Here is a 23,360-nt window from a genome sequence, read left to right on the forward strand (position 1 = left end):
GTTTATCAATACACCGTCCTTCCGTTCGGCCTGTCTTTAGCACCCGTACTTTCACGAAGTGCATGGATGCGGCTTCGCACCCCTGCGGAGTCAGGGCTTGCGAATTCTGAACTATTTGGACGATTGGCTGATTTTGGCACAGTCACATACGGAGCTTCTGTCTCACAGGACAGTTCTCCTCAGTCATCTGAACAGTTTGGGTCTTGCAGTCAATTGGACCAAGAGCTCACTACAGCCCAGTCAGGCAATTTCCTTCCTTGGAATAGAACTAGACTCCATGGCGATGACGGCTCGCTTATCTACACAGCACGCGCGCCGTGTTCATCAACTAGCCGCGTCCTTTCAGATGAACAGCCTCACGCCTCTGAAAAAATTTCAGAGAATGCTAGGTTACATGGCCTCAGCCGCAGCAGTACTTCAGCTGGGTTTACTGTGCATGTGCCCGCTTCAGCATTGGCTAAACACCCGGCGTGTCGCCGGGCTTGGGCCACGGGCCGCCAGCCGATCAGAGTGACTCAGACCTGTATCTCAGCTCTGCAGCCCTGGGCAGTGGCCGAATGGTATCAGCGGGGAGTGACGATGGGAGCTGTATCTCGCCGAAAAGTAATCTCGACAGACGCGTCCAACACGGGTTGGGGCGCGATCTGCGAGGGCTCTCCGGTTTTTGGCCTATGGTCAGTTCAGGAAAATCTCCTTCACATAAATTGTCTGGAAATGATAGCGGTGGAGTACGCGCTCGTGCGCTTCCTCCCGGTCATTCAGGGTCACCACATCCTGGTCCGTTCGGACAACAGATCTGTGGTATCCTATCTAAACCGTCAGGGCGGTGTCAGATCCAGGAACCTCTTCCATCTGACAAAACGCATACTGAGTTGGTCCCAGTGCCACCTGCGCTTGCTGAGGGCGACGCACGTGCCAGGCCACCTGAAGACGGCCCAGACAGACTGTCCAGAGACAATATTTCCCCAGGGGAATGGTCCCTGCACGCTCAAACAGTCCAGAAGTTATGGAGCATATTCGGCAGAGCAGAGATAGACCTCTTTGCGTCAGAAGAGAACTCTCACTGCCCAGTATTTTTCTCGAGCGAGGACGCGCTGGCCCAGGACTGGCCCAACCGCCCGCTTTACGCCTTCCCTCCCGTCTCGCTATTGCCACAGGTAATGCAGAGGATCAGGGAAGCGCGTCACTCGGTGCTCCTCATAGCCCCGGCTGGGAGAATCAGACATGGTTCCCAGAGCTTACGCAGCTGTCACTGACAGCCCCGTGGCCCATTCCAGTGAGAGCAGATCTCCTCTCTCAAGCTCGCGGCACGATCTGGCATCCCCACCCAGAGGCTGGGCTGCACGCGTGGGTGATCAACGACTACCCGTCGCTTTGCCAGAAGGAGTAATAAACACTATCATACACGCTAGAGCCCCTTCCACGAGAAGACTCTATGCGTCCAAATGGCCTGTGTTTTCAAAATGGTGCACCGACAGAGACCTGGACCCACGGACATGTGGGGTGTCGTCGCTGCTCGTGTTTTTACAAGAGCTGCTGGATAAGGGCAGATCCCCATCCACGCTCAAAGTATGCGTGGCGGCCGTCGCGGCGTTCAGCTGAACCCCTGCACGGCCAGTCACTGGGAAAAACGAGCTGGTCATCCGCTTCCTCAGGGGAGCTAGAAGGATGAACCCCCCCCGCCCCCCCATCGGTTCCTATCTGGGATCTTTCCGTAGTTCTCGAAGCTATGAAAGCCCCCCTTTCGAACCGCTTCAATCCGTGGATTTGAAATACCTTTCACTCAAAACCGTTATTCTAACTGCCCTGTCATCAGTTAAACGTGTGGGAGACCTTCACGTGCTGTCTGTCAGCGCTGCGTGTCTTGAGTTTGGACCAAGTGACTCCAAGGTCATTTTAAAGCCTAGACACGGCTATGTCCACAAGGTGATCGGTACTCCTTTCAGAGCACAAATCATTTCCCTATCGGCGCTGCCAGCATCCGATAGCGAACGCGACGCCAATCTGCTTTGCCCAGTCAGGGCACTGAGATTGTATACTGCGCGCTCCACCTCTTTCAGACGCTCTGAGCAGCTTTTCGTTTCGTTCGGAGGGCGCACCAAAGGTTTCGCCGCCTCGAAACAGACACTGTCTAGATGGATAGTGGACGCTATTGCTGCCGCGTACGCGTCAAAAGACCTACCATGCCCGTTAGGCATTAGGGCTCACTCCACTAGAGGCATGGCCTCCTCGTGGGCATGGTCCAGCGGGATTCCCATTCACAACATATGTGCGGCACCGCAGCTCTGTCTTTCCCTTCCCACTATGTGCTTATGTATTACACACACACTGGCCCGCACTCTTGCCGGCCAAATATTATTCCCCCACTCACAAGGGCTCCCCCGAGTCCCCCCACCCCCAGTGCAGTGCAGTGGATGCTTGGGGCGCACGGCGTTGACAATGGGTTCCCGTAGCGTAAGCTAGCTTACGCAATACGAGAGAACCTCTCGTAAGGGAACGAATCGGTTACCTAACGTAACCTCGGTTCTCTCTAGATGAGGGAACGAGTATTGCGTAGCCGGCCGTGCTCGCGCCACGAGCGATTTTCGCTTCATTGGCCCTGTCCCACATGGCACACTCCGGACTTGTGGACTTCCTCAGAGCCCACACTTCGGTGACGTCATGTAGTGCAGACTTATAGGGCCCCTCGCGCAAGTCCACAAGGGCGCATTGAGAAGTATTTTTGGGACAGACTCGATCGTGAAGCGTGGTTATTGTTGGACAGGAGCTGCAGGTTCGGTTCGGGGAAATATGCTGCCTATTGTTGTTGTTTTTACTATTGTGTTTGCGAGATGGCTTGCCATGCAGAGAAATCACATTTATACGCTCCGACGTCGTAGAAGACAAGACTATTTTTCATGCATACAAATGCTGATGTTATGCACGGAGGAAAGGGTAAGCAAGTAAATGTTATTGACTTTGTAGATAAACATATAACTTGTCAAAAGTCGTTAATGCATTAAGTCATTATTATTTGATTTACTGTTTAATTTTCTTTTTTCTTTATATACATATATATATGTATTTTAAATTTTTTATGTGTATCTTGTTTTTTTTATGTCGTTTTTAATTTACAGGTTTAAATATCCATACTTCACTTACATATGACTCAGTAAAGCCCTGCCATTCGGTTCTATATAATGAATCGTTATGCGATCAGCCTATTATTCAGCGCGCTATTACTATGTTTGAGACATCAACCACTGGTCGATGACCATAATGTTTGTATAAACTGTAGGTAACAACTGGTAAAATGTACACAGTCATAAAAACCATAATGATACTTACACTTAAATATTTTTTTCTCAGCCATGTTATCAATTGTCTGTGTCCGTGATCGAAAGCGCTCTTCACACCAGTTGTCCAAGTTGTCTGATTGGCCTTTCGCAAGGACTCCTGGGTACTTGAAGTGCGTGAAGCCTGGATCTTTGCGGGCTTCGCGGAAGACCGCTTCAAGGGTACAAAGGGGGCGCTGCTGAGCACACTTCAGAGCGTTAAAATGCTAAATGGGACGGTCTACGGACTCATAGACTCAGCGAGCACGCGCAATTTAAGTCCACGAGACCGAAAGTCCGCATGAAGTGCGCCATTTGGGACAGGGCGATACAATGAAAACCAGGGTTCCAGCCTACGAACTTACGCTAATATGCACGCTAGCCACGCCCATTCTGGCGGGCTTTGATACAGTGACGGCGCGGGCGCCTGTCATTGGACGCGAGTTCACTCAAGTTCGTGTATAGGCTGCAGCAGTTGCCGCAGAGCAACCAATGAGCTCGCTAGCTAGCCCGCTCAAGGTATGCAGCTGCTGCACTGCGTTGACAATGGATACAAAATTAAGGATAATTTTTTGGCTTCAATATCTCAGAAAAGATGAATCTTTCCCGTAGCGTAAGCTAGCTTACGCAATACTCGTTCCCTCATCTAGAGAGAACCGAGGTTACGTTAGGTAACCGATTCGTTCTCCTGTCACTCCACTGCATGAAATGTTGTTGTGGTGTGACGTCAGAGCTGGCAGGAGAGAAGCAACGGCGGTCATCCACTACAGCTCTGTAATGACACCATTACTGAAACATCTGCCTTTAAACGTCCATGGGCAAGACCAAAAGCCAAGCAGTGAGTATATCAAATATAATTTATATCCCGAGCAACTGTGAACGAGAAGATGTCCACCGGATCCGCAGTTATATTTACTGCATTAAACCCTCCCTTGCCATATTGCAATCTTCTTGTAGCTATGCAGTTTATACGTGTTTTGCGAGTTATGTCAGTTCCAATATGCTTTATTCTGGCAATGTAATTTAACACAATAATTTGTTTGGGTCTTTTAGGAGGGGGTGAAGGACACGCACTTGTTTTTTTATTTTTTATTATTATTTCAACATTTCCTAGTATTGATTATGTAAACAACTCATTTTTCTCCTTTAACGTAGTTCATCCTTGTTGCTTGTTGCGACATGATTAATTCGATATGTTTTAGTTTTAATTAGCGGTGTTGTTTTGACACGTAGTTTGTCAGCTGACAGGCTAAAAACAAACAGCAGCGCTCGCGAGCACGCCAGAGGAAGTGACGCAGGTGCGAATTTGAGCAGTGTGTGTCTGTCGGTTAATGACGGATTTGTTTAATTAGTTTAAGTCACCTCATGAAAACTGTGACAAACAACACAATGCAATTTGACGAGCGTTTCACGATAACAGAGATGCAATATTGTCCATCCCAAAAGAAACATTTCACATTATCATCACTAATACTTGAAGTGATTAGAGAAACAGGTAACACTTTACAATAATTTGTCATTCGTAAACATTAATTAGCTACATTAGTTAAAATAAACTAACACTGAACAGCACATGGTTAATGTTAACATTAAAAATTATTGACAGTTTATCATGCATTATAAACTAATAATGAACAGTAGTATATTTAGAAATAACATTTAACCAAGTTTAATAAATTAAGTAAAAACTGTAGGTCATTTTTAGTTTATGATACTAGAAACTTATTGTGAAACAAACATGCATATCTCTGGTCAAGATGAAGTTGCCATTTTACCTTTATGTGTTTCCAAATATGGTAAAGGAAGAGAGTTCTGTATGCATGAACAATATCTTGAGACAGATTCAGAAACATCTTCCCCTATCATTTAGATTAAAAATAGCATTAAATACTGTACACGATTCCTATGCAATGAAAACCTTGTAAATATTTGGGAATAAATTAAAGAGAGATCAATAAAATCTTTAGATTTTTAGAAAGAGCTCTCTAGGTCCATACAATGCAAGTGAATGTGAACAGAATTTTGAAGTTCTAAAAAGCATGTAAAAGCAGCATAAAAGTAATCCATAAGACTCCAGTGGTTAAATCCAAATCTTCAGAAGTGATATGATAAGTGTGGGTGAGAAACTGATCAATATTTAAGTCCTTTTTAACTAAAAATTCTCCTCTATACCCAGTAGGTGGTGATATGCACAAAGAATGTGAATCGCCAAAATCAAAAGAAAATGTGAAAGTGGAGATGTATAGTGAAAAATTACTTAAATATGTATCTGTTTCTCACCCACATCTATCATATCGCTTCTGAAGACATCATTTTAATCACTGGAGTCATATGTATTACCATTATGCAGCCTTTATGTGCTTTTGGAGCTTGAAATGTCTGGTCACCATTCACTTTTATTGTATGGACCTACAGAGCTGAGATATTCTTCTAAAAATATGTGTTTGTGTTCTGCTGCAGAAAGAAAGTCATACACATCTGGGATGGCATGAGAGGAAGTAAATAATGAGAGAACTTTCATTTGTGGGTGAACTATCACTTAAAGTGACAAATGCAGCCGGAACAGGGAACATTTGTGTTAAGACACCTGCAACAGGATGTTGTTTATGGGGCTACAGATTTTGATAATCAGCCTCAGTACATGCTGGAAATTTGTACCACATGGCTTGCCTCCAGACACCTACGAATGTATTGAATGAAACATTTTACTCAGTGCCCATGTAGCTTCAAACCCAATGTGCGCTTAGTTTTATTTTGTGTTGAAAGTCTAAAAGATATGATCTGACATTTGCACCCTATATTTCATGACACATATCAAGCATCAGCAGAGTCATTGTCAAATGTTTAACTGTAATAAGAAGTATATACAGTATACATATACATTACAGGCTGTTATCTTTGTTTTATTTATATCTTTTTTATACTTCTAATAATGCAATTAGTCTAGTCCACCTTAATGAATGCAGCTTCCTTGTGATGACACTTAATGAACCAGCAGCTTGCCATTCATATTTTTGGATTCATGCTTACATTATTATATTATTTGTCAATCCTTACAACACTGTTCTGCCATGCTTCCAGTGCCACTATTTGCTTTTAAATCACCAACTGCTGACTGGTAAAGATGTTATATTTACTGTTTAGGTATCATATTCGTTGAGGCTATCAAAACATCAATTCCTAATTTAGTTGTAATTATGACTTCCCGGAACATTGGCCGTAGTGTTATCGGATTACAACTTGGCACAATATTTTGATTGCATTGATCCTGAAGGTGGTGGAGGCCGTATCGTGCAGCTCGTAGTATGTTATTGTTGTTTTAGGTGTTGTGTTTGTGGCACACCCATTTATATTATTATTGTGTCATAAAGGGAGAGATGCTTCTTGTTGATACTTGAAGTGAAATGTCAAAGCTGCAAATTGTGCATTATTATAAATACTGGCCAGAACTTTTTTTTTACATAGTAATTTAATTGCACTTTTTGCAGTTTAAAGTCCTTCCTCTTTACGAAGTAATCCAGAAATAACAATTTGGCATAGACTTAGAGTGCCTTATTACTTTTATAAAACAGTTACCACTTAATAAAAATATTTAGGACACAAATAGAAAAATAATTTCATATAAATAGTAGCTGGGTGAAATGGCCATAGCTGTGTTTTATCATGAATAAAGCACAGCTATTGAATAATGGTTCACAGATATGTTTTTGTTTAATGGCTGATGCAGAAGCCGATATCCAGAGAGCAGGGTGACCGTTATAATTCAGATATTTCACACAATTTAAAGGAAAAGTGCACCAAAAATAAAAATCTCATAATTTACTCACTCATGCATCCCAGATGTGAATGACTTTCTTTCTTCTGTAGAACACAAGCAAAGATGTTTAGAAGAATATCTCAGCTTTGTAGGTCCATAGTCAAGTCCACAGGGTTGTGATTAGGTGGTGGGCGGGGCCAGGCCATGAATACGCACGCCCAGACCCCAATCAGGCTAATCGCTGCCCGGCCCCTTCCTCCTCCTAAGTCACAAGGGTCAAAAATGTAGAAACGCAAAATGCACATAAAGGCAGCATAAAAGTAATCCATAAAACTCCAGTGGTTTAATCCAAATCTTCAGAAGCAATGTGATGAGTGTAGATTAGAAACAGATCAAAATTCCAGATACATTTTTTACCATAAATCTCTACTTTCAAACAGCCCTCTTATGCACTCTTCTCTCCTTAGAGTTCTTATTCTTTTGTGGCGATTCACATTCTTTGTGCATATCGCCATCTACTGGGCAGAAAGGAGAATTAATAGTAAAAAAACAACTTTAATATTGATCTTTTTCTCACCCACACTTATATATCGCTTTATATATGGATTTAAGTAGTCCAGAAACCACAAAAATACGCAAAGTATGCAAAGTGCATATGAAATTTACTAATACCCCACTTGAAGCGCATTTACTTTTTAATTATTTTTCTCATGCGGATCCAGCGAGCAGGAATCGCCCGACAGCTTCCGGTTTACATGGCCCATGTTGCCTGCTTTGTTTGTAACGGATTGACCGTCCGTCATGCAACATTCGTGAGTCAGAGGAACTGAGTTTTACACCAGGCTGATAGAATATGTGCTTCAGAGGAAGAAAACAGTGGATTTGTTTTGTTAGGCTTCTGAATTTCATCTGTTTAAATGAGGAATCTACATATTTGCAGAAGGTATATTAAAGAAGTTTTTAGATATTTGCCCTATCATTAGACAAGACAATTAAAAGTTAAAAGTATCTGTTGAGAGAGACAGAATGAAACAAGCAAGCACTTTAAACATTATGAGCATTATGATCTCAGACGACTCCGTTCGGCACCGTCACTGCTTAAGCAACTGATCGGCCAAACGAGAAAATTTATCGGGCGATCATTAAAAATAAAAAATAAAACATTTATCTGGTAGATCATTTAAAAATACCAAATATCGACCAATGCTATTGACCAATCAGCATCCAGGACAGAACTATCCATTTAAGAAGACGAGTCTGTCAACCAAACAGAATCAAGAGTTGAACAATGCTGTAACATAAGCTATGTTTACTAAATTGCCTGATTTCGACTTTTTCTTTTTACTTCAAGCTCCTATTTAGTGTGAAATCCATGCAGTTTGTTTGTCAGTTACAGGCAGACTCTTAAGTTTCAGTGGTTGAGTGTGTTAGTGGTAGTGGGGTATTGGAGAAGTGCCTTATGTGGCAGGTGTCTGGAAAGTACCAGGTTTTACACTAATTACTGAACCTTTTAGAATATTTTTTTCTCTGTCTCGACATATCTCATAGTAAACAAATGAGGAGTAATCATCGCACTGAGGGGAAGTAGATCTTCTTTTATTTGCATGGCTTTGGGTGTTATCTCAGACTTTCGGCTAAAGCTGTCTCTTGCAGATATAGATGTAGACATCCTAGACATCTACATCACATATATGTTAGAAGCTGTTACTTATCTGGATATAAACACACTCCTAATTGGATGGAGCTAATATTTGGTTCTCTTTTGGTGACCTCATATTCTGTCTGAATTCCATATTGAACCGTATGCACATTTATAAGTAGATAAATAAAGAGGCTGCACTTGAATCTGTATTATTCTCCAGTCATCCTAAAGAGATAGTTCACCAAAAAATAAAAATGTGTCAGTAGTTGGCTCGTACAAAAATGAAAGAATGATGTTATCACAACTGATCACAACCCAAACCTAACCATAATTTAGGAAAGAAGACATCGGGTTTGAAACAAGATGAGAAAAGCGAATTGCAGGTTATTGACACACATCAGTCATTTGTATTGCGTAAATAAATTTGGAATTAGTAATCAAATTTATTCACTGACATTTCCTTTCTTAAAATAAAGTGTTTGATATGAGCTTAGCAAAAAATTTTGTTGATTTAAAATTCAGTTTTTTATTTATTTATTTATTTATTTTTATTGGTTGGTCTGTATGGTAATAAAAGTTGTACGATGTGTTACAATTTCATCATCTCTTATTAATTATTACAAGTTGTTGTGAGATTATGTTGTCATTAGCTCGGTTTCCATCCACAATATTTATGCACATTTTGGGCATTAAAAAGGTATACGCTCGCTAGAGGTGGATATATGTTGTATTCGATAAGAAGAAATGTGCATAAACTATAACACAAATACATTTACGAAATAAACTCCTACTGAATTTATTAGGAATGCAATATGTGCATCCAAAAAGTCAAGTGACTGAATAACTTATTAATAACTGGACAAACAAGCAGATCAACCTTTGTATCTGAAATGTTGCTTTGGTCATCCTGAAATAACAGTATATAGACAATCCAAAACCTGCAAAGAGTTTGAATCACCAGTGCCGAAGAGCAGGTTTATTGATGCTTTTGAAAAATATTTTATAGATCTGTATGGCAAAGAGAAAAATAAAAGGAGGAACACACACATAGTGCTCCCAGAACTGTGACGTGTTTTCGGTCCCAGGCATAAAACATAGTTCTTTACAGTTGTCTGTGTTCTAAATTGTGAGTATTTTCTTAATAAAAGAGTCACAGTGGCTACAGTTTCTCCGGAAGTGACGATTTTATTATTTTTAACATGGGATGGACATAAATAACATTATGATTTTTCTGAATAAATTAAAGGTACTGCAAGTGATTTCAGCCATTCTACTTCCACAAGAATGAGCCGTTGGATTAGCCACGCCCCCTCTTTCCAAATCCCTGCGCTCCAAAGATACCAAAATGTAGCTTTATTGGAAGCAGAAATGGTTGTTAAAAACAAACGCTTACACAGCACCTTTAAATTCACAACTTGGACGAAACTATTTACACACCCTCATGTTTGTTCCAAACCTGCTACTATGGAACACTAAAGGAGATGTTTTGCAGAATTTTATTGTATGGAAAAAGATGCAATGAAAGTTAATGGTGACTTAGGCTTTCATTCTGCCTTCAAATCTCCTTTATTGTAGAAAGAAATTCATACCAGGTTGTAACAACATAAGGGTGAAAAAATTATTACAGATATAACATTTTGGTAAACTTTACCTTTCAGATCTTCTTTCAGGTATATGTGGTTAAGTGTGGTTACACCTAACAGTGCTTTAACCGATACCGTGGCAAAAATGATATCATATTAACTTTAGCTAGGGTAAATGTTTTGGTTGTTCAGTTACGCCTCAACGCTTTCTCCAAGCGTAAACAAAGGCAGGTCTGAGTGAATGAATTTGAGTACTCGTAATCCTGGGTGAAAAACAACAAACATATCCCTCCCCTCTGCGGAAGCTCTACTGTACTTTATCAGCTGCTGGTTACTGCCTCCAAGGTGTTTTTGTTCCTCATTGCACATGCACCTGCATGTCTGAGTCTGTGTCATGTTTGCTCTCTGTGTGTGTTTTGCTCGCTCAGTACGATGCTGCTCCCATCCAGCTTAGTGTGCTGCTGTATTCCTGTGCTTCCTCATCAATGGTAAGGAGTCAGCTCAACTCCAGCCTTCCTTGCTGTCTCAGTATGGAGGTCCGCAGCAGTGAGGCAGGTGTCCAACCAAAGACACCTGCACTCAAGCCTCCACAATCACGCAAGAAGGAGGACTTCAGCTTTGGCAAAATTTTGGGAGAGGGTTCCTTCTCAACGGTGGGTATAATTTATGTTTTAATGTATGAGAGGATTTTGTAATAATGAAATGTACCTGTTTTAGCCTCTAAGTGCCCTAAATGGCAAGAATAGTGAGATATTATGAATACTTTAAAGGATGAATACAGACTAAGTGGGACAACTGGTAAAGTGGGACACTTAAGCTTTAAGGAATGTTCAATACCAATTAAGCTTAATTAACAGCATTTGTGGCATAATGTTGTTTACCACATAAAAAATGATTTTGACTCGCCCCTCGTTTATTAAAAAAAGCGGTTACATTACAGAATTTACAGTGGAAGTGAATGGGGCCAGTCGATAAACATCCAAAAAACACATTGTTTCAAAAGTATAGTGTTTAAGTTTTAACATGATTTTAGTGTGATAAAATCCACTTACTAACCTTATTTGCATAAAGTTATAGACATAGCGGAATTACAGGGTTTGTTGTCATGACAGCAGCGTTATAATATTGGATATAGCATTTTACAGATATAGTTAATATGCAATTTTATTACATTATTGACTAGCCCCATTCAATTCAGTTGTAAGTTTTGCTTTTTTTTTATTTATTTTTTTTTTTATAAAGGAGGAACGAGTTGACATTGTTTGTGGAAATCAAAATAATTGCACAAATTCTGTTGAACCCGGGACATTCCTTTAATCATCTAGCGTTATGTGTATATATTATTCAATTATTAAAAATCACCATTAAGTTCATGCTAAACTGCTGTGAGATAGCATGGATGTAGCCATTTCAATCTTATTTTAAAAATAACATCAATGACACATTTTTAGAAAATGTCCCACTTTACCTATAGTCCCCCATAATTTTTTTAACTGACATTACAATTTGTTAAACTAAATGAAAACGTTTGAATTGCAGGTTGTGCTCGCAAAAGAACTGGCCACTGGAAAGGAATACGCAAGTAATGGGCTCATCCTATATCATATTACGTTTTACATGTCATACTGTATATAGCCTATAGGCATGTAGTGCTTGTAACAAAGACAAGCCTGATACTGTATGTTTCTTATTGTCTATACATTCACAATGTTGATCACAAAATTAAAAGGAAAGTAACCAGACTAAATTGATTTCATTGTAATTTTATTTTTCAGTGAAGATTCTAGTGAAGAATCACATCAGGAAAGAGAATAAAGCACACTATGTGATCCGAGAGAAGGATATATTGTCAAGCATAAATCATCCCTTTTTCGTAAAGCTCTACTTCACATTTCAAGATTCACATAAATTATGTATCCTTTTTTGATTATGCAAAACAATTGTGGTGTTTGTTTTGACCCATTATTAATTTGTTAAAATGTTCTTAACCTCTAATCTGTCAGATTTTGCCCTCAGTTATGCAAAGAATGGAGAACTACTTGGATACATTCGCAAAATAGGCTCATTTGATGAGACTTGCACAAGATTCTACACTGCTGAGATAGTTTGCGCACTTGAATATTTGCACTCGGTGGGAATTATTCACAGGTAATTCACAATTTTGAGTAACAGTGTGACTTGTATTGAAATAAACGGTGATGATGCATTTCTAAATATTTCTTTTATGTTTTCTACTTAGGGACCTTAAGCCAGAGAACATTTTATTGAATGAAGAAATGCACATTAAAATTACGGATTTCGGGACAGCAAAGCAGTTGACATCGGACAGTGCTCACGGTAGTTTAGAACTAATCAATATTTCGCCATATTATTTAGCTCTTGCTCTGGTTGATGTCTCCCTACTGTGTTGTCGTTAACTTCCTTCAACCCCCTTGTAGGTCAGTCATGAAGTGTTTGTTATCTGTAGATACACTCACAACAGTCCTCAAGTAGCATAAATATGGGACATCAACATGATAGTCTACACTTGTTGACGGAGCCACTGAAATGTCTTTATGCACAGATATGAGTCAACAATGTTTGTGCCCCCCTGCATTTGATCTAAATTATATTTGTCTTTACAGCAAGAGCTAATTCTTTTGTTGGGACTGCACAGTATGTTTCCCCAGAGCTGCTGACGGAAAAATCTGCTTGTAAAAGGTCCTCAGTCCGGCATTCAGATTTGTTGCTTGCTCTCACATTGTTGCAAACCTGTATGACTTACTTTCATCTGGAGAACACACAAAACGAGATGTTTGGTATTATGTTAGGGACTGACAGCGTTAGTCACCATTCACTTTCATGTATGGAAAAAGATGTAATGAATGTAAATGGTGAATGAGGCAAACATTCTGCCTAACATCTCCTTTGCTTTTCCATGAAAGAAAGAAATTTGTATTGGTTTCGAACAATATGGGGGTTAGTACATATTGTGAAGAGTGAACTCTTCCTCTAATTGTGCAAGAATTTATCTATTTATAAATTAAATGCTTTCTAATAATGTTGATTTTCTATGGTGTTTTTTTAGTTCAGACCTCTGGGCTCTGGGTTGCATAATCTACCAGCTAGTGGCTGGATTACCTCCATTTAGAGCTGGGTGAGTTACAGATCAATTTACCTTTAGTTCAATCGAACGTTCTCAATAATGTTGCGTTTGATGTTACAGACTTGCACTTCAACTGAAGAGATAGTGGTTGATCTCTGTTGTAATTGCAGTTTTAAAAACATGGTGTGAAATAACAGGAAGTGTTTGCTTTTGTATTTATGACTTGTTTGTGTAGACAGTACAGAAAGCTACTTAGGAAACCCCAACCACTGAGTCACATGACCCGCTTGCTTTTGGTTACATTACAACCAATATATTGGCTTGGACTGCCATTGGAAAAACAAAACACTATACACTATAACCACGTAGTGTAAATTAACCCTTGCCTTCTCTCGACTGATTAAAGGGGTAGTACACACAAAAATGGAATTAAAAAATTATCATTATTCACAATATGGTGAGATGAGGCAGAAAGCTTCAGTCACCATTAACTTGTCACCATTAAAGTGAATGGTGACTGAGATTAACATTCTGCCTAACACAAAAGAAAGAAAAGATGTACAGATTTGGAACAACATAAGGGAGAGTAAATGATGACAGAATATACATTTCTGGACATACTATCACTTTAAGAGCTCTCCAGAATTTAGTGATGCTGCAAAGACGCATATTCAGATGATATTGATTTAGTTCAGTTAGTAATTTGCTTTTGTCTTTTATAGGAATGAGTACTTGATTTTCCAAAAGATAATAAAGCTGGAGTATGAATTTCCTGAGAAGTTCTTCCCCAAAGCTAAAGATCTGGTAGAGCGACTGTTGGTAATAATTGTTGATTCTATTTAGAATGACCTGAAATAAATAGATCTGCCCTTTCATGTCAGTTGCAAAGCTTTGCTGATGAAAGTCATTGTTTTCCTCACAGTCTTTGGACCCCACAAAGCGGCTAGGATGTGAGGAAATGGGTGGGTTCAATCCATTGAAAGGCCACATGTTCTTTGAGACAATCTCATGGGAGAATCTGCCGGTTCAGACTCCACCCAAACTGACTCCTTACCTGCCAGCCATGGCTGAAGATGATGAAGACTTCTATGGCAATGTTAGTTTGAAATAAAATATATTACAGATCAGATATAAAGAGCGCATTAATTTAGTTTAGGAACATTTTCTCAAGTTTCTTAAAGACAACATGAAATAAAAATGTACCATATATAGTTTCTTAATAGATGTCCCTAGTTTTATTATACATTTTTCATAATGTAGTTATGTTTGGTCACATAATTTTAATTATGTGACCAAGGTAATGTTATCTAGCTGACTAACATAGATAAAATTGTGAGAGTTACTTGTGATAGTCTTAGAAGCATTTATAATGGGTACGCTGTAAATACTAATAGTAGTCTCAAATTATAAAAAAAATTGTTTACTCAACTTATTCTTAAGTTGCTAGTTTTAATTAAGTTACTGTTACTCTCTAAATCCTAAAGTTGTCATTAATAAACACATTAAGCAGTCCTAATTAAACATTACCTGAAATGTCACATTTTGGAATCATAACTCAAATACATACGTTCTTTAAACATAGGCTTTGAGTACTGCTAATTCAAAATTACCAAGTACAAAATTGCAATACCCATAAACCCTTGCGCTTGAATACATTATGTTTGTTTGGTCAAAACAAAGACACTTATGTAGTAAAATAATGTTTTTTTATTTAAAAATGTATTTAGCTTTAATTAGTATGACTATTGTTTTTATTTTGTTGTAGCTGGTTGATGATTGAGATTTTTGTGAAGTCACCATGAGGGTGATTAGTGTTACCTCTGGTGAACTTGGAGCCTGTTAAGTTTAAGCCATTATTTTTTACTCATTTGTACATTACAAATGTGGAGATTTATGTGCTGAGTCCGGTGTGCCATATGGCTAACCTAGTCATAGTGTGTCTAGTCATAATTTCCCTTATACGGTATAAGACATGTTATAACCAAATTTAATTAAATCAAAACAACGATACTCTAAGCTCATTATAGATGAGTTAAGCTTACTTGTAACTAGTAAGTGTTACTTAAAAAATTACATTCAGTTTACTTGAGCCAAATAAGTATGTTTACTTAGAAAAAGCATGCAAACCGATTGCCTTGAAAAATCTAAGTAAGGTCACTTAATTCGATTTTACAGTGTAGCAATTATAAAACAAACACTAATGTTTTGCATCATATGCTATCATTTTCCAGCATAAGTGTTTATGAATTCTTAGCTGTCATGGAGTTACATTACAGCTGAATTAAGCAGCTACATTTCAAAATAAAACCCAGTATTTTGATGAATGAGGCAAACATTCTGAAACTTAACATTTAAAAATATATATTACCAAATAATTTATCATCTAATGTGGTTGGGTAAGGCCAGTAAAAATTGTGGTCAGGTAAGCACAAATTTGAACTACTGGTCTGACTGGGCCAGCAAAAAAAAAAAAAACACACCTCTTAAAGTGATAATTCACCCTCTCATCATTTACTCACCCTCATGCTATCCCAGGTATGTATGACTTTATTTATTCTGCTGAACACACAATAAGATTTTTAGAAGAATATTTCAGCTCTGTAGGTCCATACAAGGCAAGTGAATGGTGACCAAAACTTTGAAGCTCTAAAAAGCACATAAAGTAAGCATAAAAGTAATCCATCTGGGATGGCAGGAGTGTAAGTAAATTATAGAGAATGTTGATTTTTGGGAGAACAAGCCCAAATTTAAAACAACTTTACTGCTTATGAAACCAAGACAGCATAGTCGAGGAAATACAGTATTAACCAATAACATGTTTCACTCAATCAAATCAAGTCCTACACAATAAATTTGTCACTCTGTGGAAGTTAAATTCTTTGTGAATACTGTTTAATATTAGACTTTAACACATATTTTAAATTTTTCTATGGCTAATTGTGTGCTCACAAATGCAAGCTCTTTGATCCTGTTCACCTGCAGGTGGTTCCATCCAGCTCTTCTCAAGTCCTCTCAATCCCATCCACCGTCCTCCCACGGAGATCCTGCAGCAATATTGAGCAATACATCCAAAACCTGGACAGTAATTCCTTTGAGCTGGACCTGCAGTTCTCCAATGAGGAGAAACAACTTCTGCTGCAGAAGCAAACAAGTGGCAACCCTTGGCATGTTATACACTTCATTCAGAAGTTTGATTTATTGTTCAGAAAAGTTCACTCTAGTTAAATATTGAATTGTATGTGTCATTACATGTGTAGTGACAGCACAGTTAAACACATGTTCATTCTGTTATCATCCTTAATATTGGGTGTTTTATGGCTGCCCAGGTGTATGTGCTCATTATTATTGCTTATTATCTCCTTCTGCATTTCCTGTTGGATTTTTTTTTACATGCTGTAAAAGACACTCTTAATCCTTATAGATGTGTGTATTCAATCAGTCAACAACACAAGTACTGTTTACAGCCAACTTGTTATTAATTGCTATAATTTTTTCCTCTCTCTCTCTTAAAGGCACCAGTTTGTTGAGAATAATTTGATATATAAAATGGGACCGATCGACAAAAGAAAGGTACCATTTTCCTCTTTGTTGCTTACCTTGGGTAAATAATCAGTGGTTATATATAGGGTAAACAACAGGTGCATGTTTTTGTTCACTGGGAATTAGTGTGAGAAATCTTACAGTGCCATCTGTTGGCTGCTCTTGGTAATGAACGAGAGAATTGGATTCAAGCTTTTTGATTTGTTTTTCATTGTATCAGGGACTTTTTGCTCGCCGGCGTCAGCTTTTGCTAACTGAAGGACCACATCTATATTACGTGGACCCTGTGAATAAAGTCCTGAAGGGGGAAATCCCATGGTCTTCAGAGTTGCGTCCTGAGGCCAAGAACTTCAAGACGTTTTTCGTCCATACGGTAAAATAGTAATAAACTCCAAAAGATGTGCTTTGTAATGAATTATCACGTATTGTTGGTGGGTGATGTAGAGAGAGTGGGTTTAAAGCTGTATAGGTAGTTAGATCATTCCTTTTATATTATGAGCGTCATGGCACACCATAATGGTATTTGATGGTGATATCATGGTATTTATATAGCATAATGTAGATAATCATATGAATTACTGTATTCATGTACCATGGTATTTACATAAGACTCCAAAGTTCTTGAGAGAACATCATGGTATGATTATGGAAGATGTCTGAAAAAAAATTAAAAAAAAACACAATAGTGTTTAAAATAGACAAGTGTATCTGTCTGCATCTGGCAAGACAATAAGGAACTCCTCACGGACATTACAAGGAACACCCCTTGGAATATAAAGCGATTTTATAGGCTAAAATAACTTTTCAAATCCTATGCACTCGCTGTATGATTCATGTTGTCTTAACTTTATAAATATAAAAAATAATAGCTTTTCAATTATATTTCACATTTTATATTGTTAAACTGAAGACTTAAATGGTGAAGTAAAAAATGTCCTGTTCTGTTTTCTCTAATTAGCTCTTTGGTTAGACTATTATCTTAGCACACTGCTAGCTTCTTCTCCTTTTCAATTTCATCACATTTCTTCTCACTGTCGCCACGTAGTGACACTTTTTTTTTTGTGTACGTGAATTAGGTTTCATGCATGTGAAATTGTCTACGCATGTGTGAATCATTTTTTGTGTGTGAATTATTAATGAGATTGATTTGGCTCCATTAATCTAACCCTAACCACAAAGATAAAAAAAAATACAAATTTGCAAAATGAATAAGCATAATGCAACTTTAAAGTTCTACTGATTACAATGCTGGATTACTGATGTAAAGGCTTCATTTCCATTCTAATTAATCCATATTGCGCAAAAGGTGCGCAGAATCAGTGGCTTATGATATGATTGGTTAAGCTCGCATCTGATTGGCTAAAGAGTACGACAGACCCACGAGGGAAGAGAGCTCTGCCAGGAAAGTCTCAAACACACACACACACACACACAAATTTTGTGTTTCACACATGAATTCACAGATTCACACGTGACGATTTGCACATTCAGATTCATGGATACACTCGTACATTTTAAACATTCGAAACTTTTTGCGACTAGTTGTATATCTATGAAGTATGTTTTGCGTTTGTAAAATGTTTTTTACGTATGCATACTTTTATTTTGCGCATGTGAATAGCTTTTTGTGAATATATTTTTTTTTCACGCACTTGATTTTTTTTTTTTTTGTGTACGTGAATTAGGTTTCATACATGTGAAATTGTCTACGCATGTGTGAATCCTTTTTTGCGCGTGAATTATTAATGAGATTGATTTGGCTCCATATTAGATTAAGGGGTAGGGATAGGGATAGGTTTACGGTTGCTGCAGCATTCCTAAGAAACAAAAAACAGTGTATGAATTTGACATCCAGTTGTTGCAAGACTTCAGACTTTCTCGGTTATTAAAGGGGGCGTAAATTGTAGTGGGCATATAATGTTGTAGTCTTGCAGGATACAGACAGATCCTTCTTAAAATAGCATGAATTTACCATGGTACAATAAAAAAAATCATGTTATTATTATGATACTTTTTTATACTTTACCTGCTAAATACAATGTACATCTTTTGGGGTTCAAGCACCGAATGTCTGACCATAGGTGGAGCTATAATACACACTTTTACCTTTTCGCTAATATCTCCACAACCGAATAGACTAGAATAAAAAAAAATAATAATTCTCTCTGATTCCCTGAGTCAAGTGGAACAAAGCATTTATCTCCAATTTCATTTCCATCGATAAAATGTTTCTGCCATTTTGAGTTTTCCGAAAAACCATCTTGTTCTAAATCTAAAGACCCTCATGACAAAAAGTTTTTAAAAGAATAATCGATCAGAAGATATACACTCACATAACACTTTATTAGGAGGACCTGCACACCTACTTATTTATGCAATTATCTAATCAGCCAATTGGGTGGCAGCAGTGTAATGCATACATTTATGCAGATAAGGGTCAGGAGCTTCAGTGAATGTTCACATCATCCTTCAGAATGGGGTAAAAATGTGATCTCAGTGATTTCAGGCGTGGCATGATTGTTGGTGCCAGAGGGGCTGGTTTGAGTATTTCTGTAACTGCTGATCCCCTGAGATTTTCACAAACAACAGTCTCTAGTGTAAAGAGAATGGTGTTAAAAACAAAAAACTTGCAGCAGCAGTTCTGCAGATGGAAAGTTTGCTGATGAGAGAGGTCAATGGAGAATGGCCAGACTGGTTTAAGCTGATAGAAAGGCTGCTGTAACTCAGATAACCACTCTGTGCAATTGTAGTGAGCAGAAAAGCATCTCAGAATGCACAACATGCTGAACATTGAGGCAGATGGGCTTCAACAGCAGAAGACCAAATTGTGAAATGTATTAGTACCAAATTGTTCCTAATAAATTACTCCGTGAGTGTAGGTCCAACAAAATGTTTGGCTTGTATCTTCTAAATGGTTTAAAGCAGTGGTTATCAACAATTTTCTTTTTTAAATACCCCCCCCGTCCCACCCCCCAAATCATGTGACTTTGTTGTACCAAAAAACATAAAATGCAAAACTCAGTATTTGTATTATTAGCTTAATTTTTATTTTAGTATATTTCCAAAATAATTAAAAAGAGAAATAATTGTGCATATTTTGTCCCACTGAAATACTCATTCTACATTACAGCATTGAGTTGGATGCAGATGTACATTTATTTGTATCAAAAACAGTAAGGTTATCTTTAACATCTATAAAAAGTAAACCTGTTATTTTATAGTTTTAACAATGGTATTTGTAACAAGATCATAGTAAGTAAGAAAGAACATGGAAGCATGATCTTCTTCACTACCATGGTTAGATGTACCATGATTTCTACAAAACAAACTTTTGACATTTTTGTAACTCTAAACAGTAAACCTACTCTAAACACAAGTTAAAAAAATAAATACAAAATAAAAATATTTATAAGTTGTAACAAAAATGTATTCTATTACCCCTAATGTAGCCTATGACAAATTTAATAGAGCTGAAGTAGTGATATGATAATATTTATTATCAATCTATTTCTGCCTAAAGTACAGTTAGTGTTACTATAGTCAATTCAAGGGTTGTGATGTAGAATTCTGTGCTGAATTCAAATGGTTTCAGTGTCTCGCACTGTGTTTCTCACTGATTCTTGCAGAGCTGTGAGTTTAAGAGCTTTGTGCTCGCGCTGCACTGTCCATTGAGCCATATCCATCTACAGAGCAATATGAGTCGCTAGACTTCAAAATCAGATGAACCGTGGGACACATGTGTACCAACCCATATAATTGAGAACCAACTGATATATTCCAAGTCAAGATAAACGTTTTAATGCAAAGTGGAACTTGACAATAGGTTTGATTTATGAGTGATAAACGCCCCCCTCTCTTCTAATTTGCATCCTAACATCCTATGAATTCCCTCTTGAGGGCTGTACCTCCCCCGTTGAGAACCCCTGGTTTAAAGAAAACAAATTCTTTTGATAACTTTTTGTCTTGAGGGTATCTAGATGATGCATGCACAATTTTGTGCGATATGGACCAACGGTCTTGAGGAGTTCGAAAAAGTAGGTCTCAAACTGGCGGATGCAATACCAACAAAGTAACTAGAGTACTTAGTACTTAAATTACTTTCCCCCTGACAGATCTGTTCCTTCAAATGTTACTATTTTGATCATTTTGTCCTCTTTTCCCAACTGCATTGACCTTGATAATTGATGCTGGTGGCTATATTTAATGTTGTATTCCTCATATGCAGCCAAACAGGACATATTATCTAATGGATCCCAGTGGTAATGCAGACAGATGGTGTAAGAAGATTCAAGAAGTGTGGGGCACTATTTACCACTAACCTCAGACTACAAGATTCCTCACTGAAGTCCAGGCTAGTCTCCATGGTCTGAGTCCTCCTCAGTCAAGCACCAAACAGAATGTTCCCTCTGTGCATGAACTATTTATTTGTAATAGTTGTGCATCAATATTCCTTCATGAAAGAAAGGACGTTTTGCTCGTTTGCTGTGTTTTTTGTCATGTTCAGCAGCTGTAATATAAAATCAAAGACCAGTTAAACTCAGCAAAGCCATAACTTGCATAAATAAATACTATAGGAGAATATCCTCAAAAGCTTGAGAAAAGAAACACTCACAAATACTTGTTGCCTTTTACAATACTATGAGTGTTTTTGGCTGCTTCCACATGGGCTTTTAGGAAAGCTTTAGAGGACCATAGGATGTTATAATGACACTCAAGTGATCCTGCAGGTCAAGTATATACTAAATTAATAAGAAAATGATTAATATATTTATATTTATTCTCTTAGTCATCATGTTCACATGTATGTCACATTTCAGTGGTAACACAACAATGCCTAAACGCTTTAAATATTTTCTGCAATTGTGGCATTATTTATTGAATATGATGCTGCCTACTGTATTGGGATCTGCTGTAGGATGGAAATTATTCCAATCAGAAAAGGAATTATTGTTGAGTTGCTATATTTGGTATGAAATTTGGTGATTTTATACTAATTGCTGTTTTTTATATTTTGTTTTATCTTTGAACATTTGTTTGAAAATCTAACAAGAAGCATACTTGATGAGGTATGTTTTATCATGTCTACACTGCAAGTGAGTGGCGCAACATGATGCAAAAAAATGAGGTTGCTCCCATTCATAATCAAATATGTTTTTTACACAGTGGCATTGCATCCTTACAGTGTGGACATATTCATTGATTAATATACGAGTGATCAAGTTTTGTCATATCACTTTGCACCACGCACTTGCAGTGTAGATGTGTGTTATACCTCTGAGGATTGAGTTGTGTAGTTCCTGGAAGGGAATTGCAACTGTAAATAAAAGTTGTGTTTAGAGATGCAGCTTTTGACTGCTTTATTGCATTATGTAAAAGGCTATTTGGTCCAAAACAGATACATGAAAATGCTGTAAATGAAGTGAGTGAAAACCAAGCCCAGAAGTGTTTCTCCTCTCTCTTCTATTGTGTTTCATTGATGTTTTTTTTTTTTTGTGTTTGTTTGTTTGTTTGTTTTGTTTTGTCAAATGGTTACATTGTCTGTTTAAAATTATATTTGGTTTGTCACCGAATATGACTGTGATATACAGATGATGTATTATTCAGAAAGTAACACAGTGTTACTAGATTTGCACCTTGTATAATTTTATCCTTATATAAGGTTATTTCCCTGTAGTAACTTGTATTATTTAAAGTCTAATATTCAATGATTTATATTGAACTCAGAGTTCATGTTTTGTAAATACTGAGATGTAAGGACTTCGATTGTGAATAATCGCTGTAAGATTTAGCAAGCTTTTTTTTTCCTTTTTTTAAGAATGTGTCAGAAATGTATCGGGTCACTTAAATGATATCAGATTCAAAGTTTATGCCCTTGCGTTTCAGCACACCTTTAATTATATTGATGAATGTCTTGGAGAACTTCATGGTTAGTCTCATAATAAAAGCATATATAAAGAGAAGACAAATATAGTTTTGCCTCTGTGTTTGACATGCAGTTGGTAGTATGTGCAAGACAGCAGTGTTAAAACAACAGTTCCACTTAGACTTTCCCTGTCTTTTAAACATTTAAAAGTTTGGTCTTTTATGTATGCCGTCTATTTACATTTCTCATCATAATTTTTTTATTTTATTTTATTCTCTGCATCATGCTGAGCAGAATAAGTGTTGAAATTAGGTCATACTAAATTAGCTCACTTTTCATCTTTCCAGGTCTTTGGTAAATATATACAGTTAGAGAATACCTGCAGGCTTTCCTCCACGGAAAAGCAACAGCATTGCATTGCTTTCTGTGATATGTTCAGTACATATCACTTTCACAACTACAGGATCCCGTTATTTTAAACTAATGTCTAAAATTGAGCTTGGACACACATAATAATTCTATTATCAGTCTTTACATGGATCATTCAAATGATACGTTCATCCAATCATTCTAGAA

At 37.8% G+C, this 23,360-nt stretch overlaps 1 protein-coding gene across 2 annotated transcripts; it reads left to right on the forward strand.

Annotated features, from left to right (window-relative positions):
• The first annotated feature begins 3,805 nt into the window (after positions 1–3,805).
• Positions 3,806–22,876, forward strand: LOC127652527 (3-phosphoinositide-dependent protein kinase 1-like). Of its 2 annotated transcripts, XM_052138702.1 has the most exons (14): positions 3,806–4,152; positions 10,725–10,949; positions 11,836–11,878; positions 12,072–12,209; positions 12,300–12,444; positions 12,536–12,633; positions 12,921–12,996; positions 13,364–13,432; positions 14,104–14,200; positions 14,304–14,477; positions 16,364–16,545; positions 16,894–16,951; positions 17,142–17,294; positions 21,147–22,876. In XM_052138702.1, the coding sequence occupies exons 1-14, from the start codon at positions 4,129–4,131 to the stop codon at positions 21,237–21,239; spliced, it is 1,575 nt and encodes a 524-aa protein (XP_051994662.1). In that variant the 5' UTR covers positions 3,806–4,128; the 3' UTR covers positions 21,240–22,876. The 2 variants fall into 2 exon arrangements, with proteins under 2 accessions (XP_051994662.1, XP_051994661.1); XM_052138701.1 differs by lacking the exon at positions 3,806–4,152 and having other exon boundaries at positions 10,659–10,949.
• Positions 22,877–23,360: the final 484 nt, after the last annotated feature.

This window comes from Xyrauchen texanus, chromosome 12, assembly GCF_025860055.1.
Source record: "Xyrauchen texanus isolate HMW12.3.18 chromosome 12, RBS_HiC_50CHRs, whole genome shotgun sequence".
Taxonomy (NCBI): domain Eukaryota; kingdom Metazoa; phylum Chordata; class Actinopteri; order Cypriniformes; family Catostomidae; genus Xyrauchen; species Xyrauchen texanus.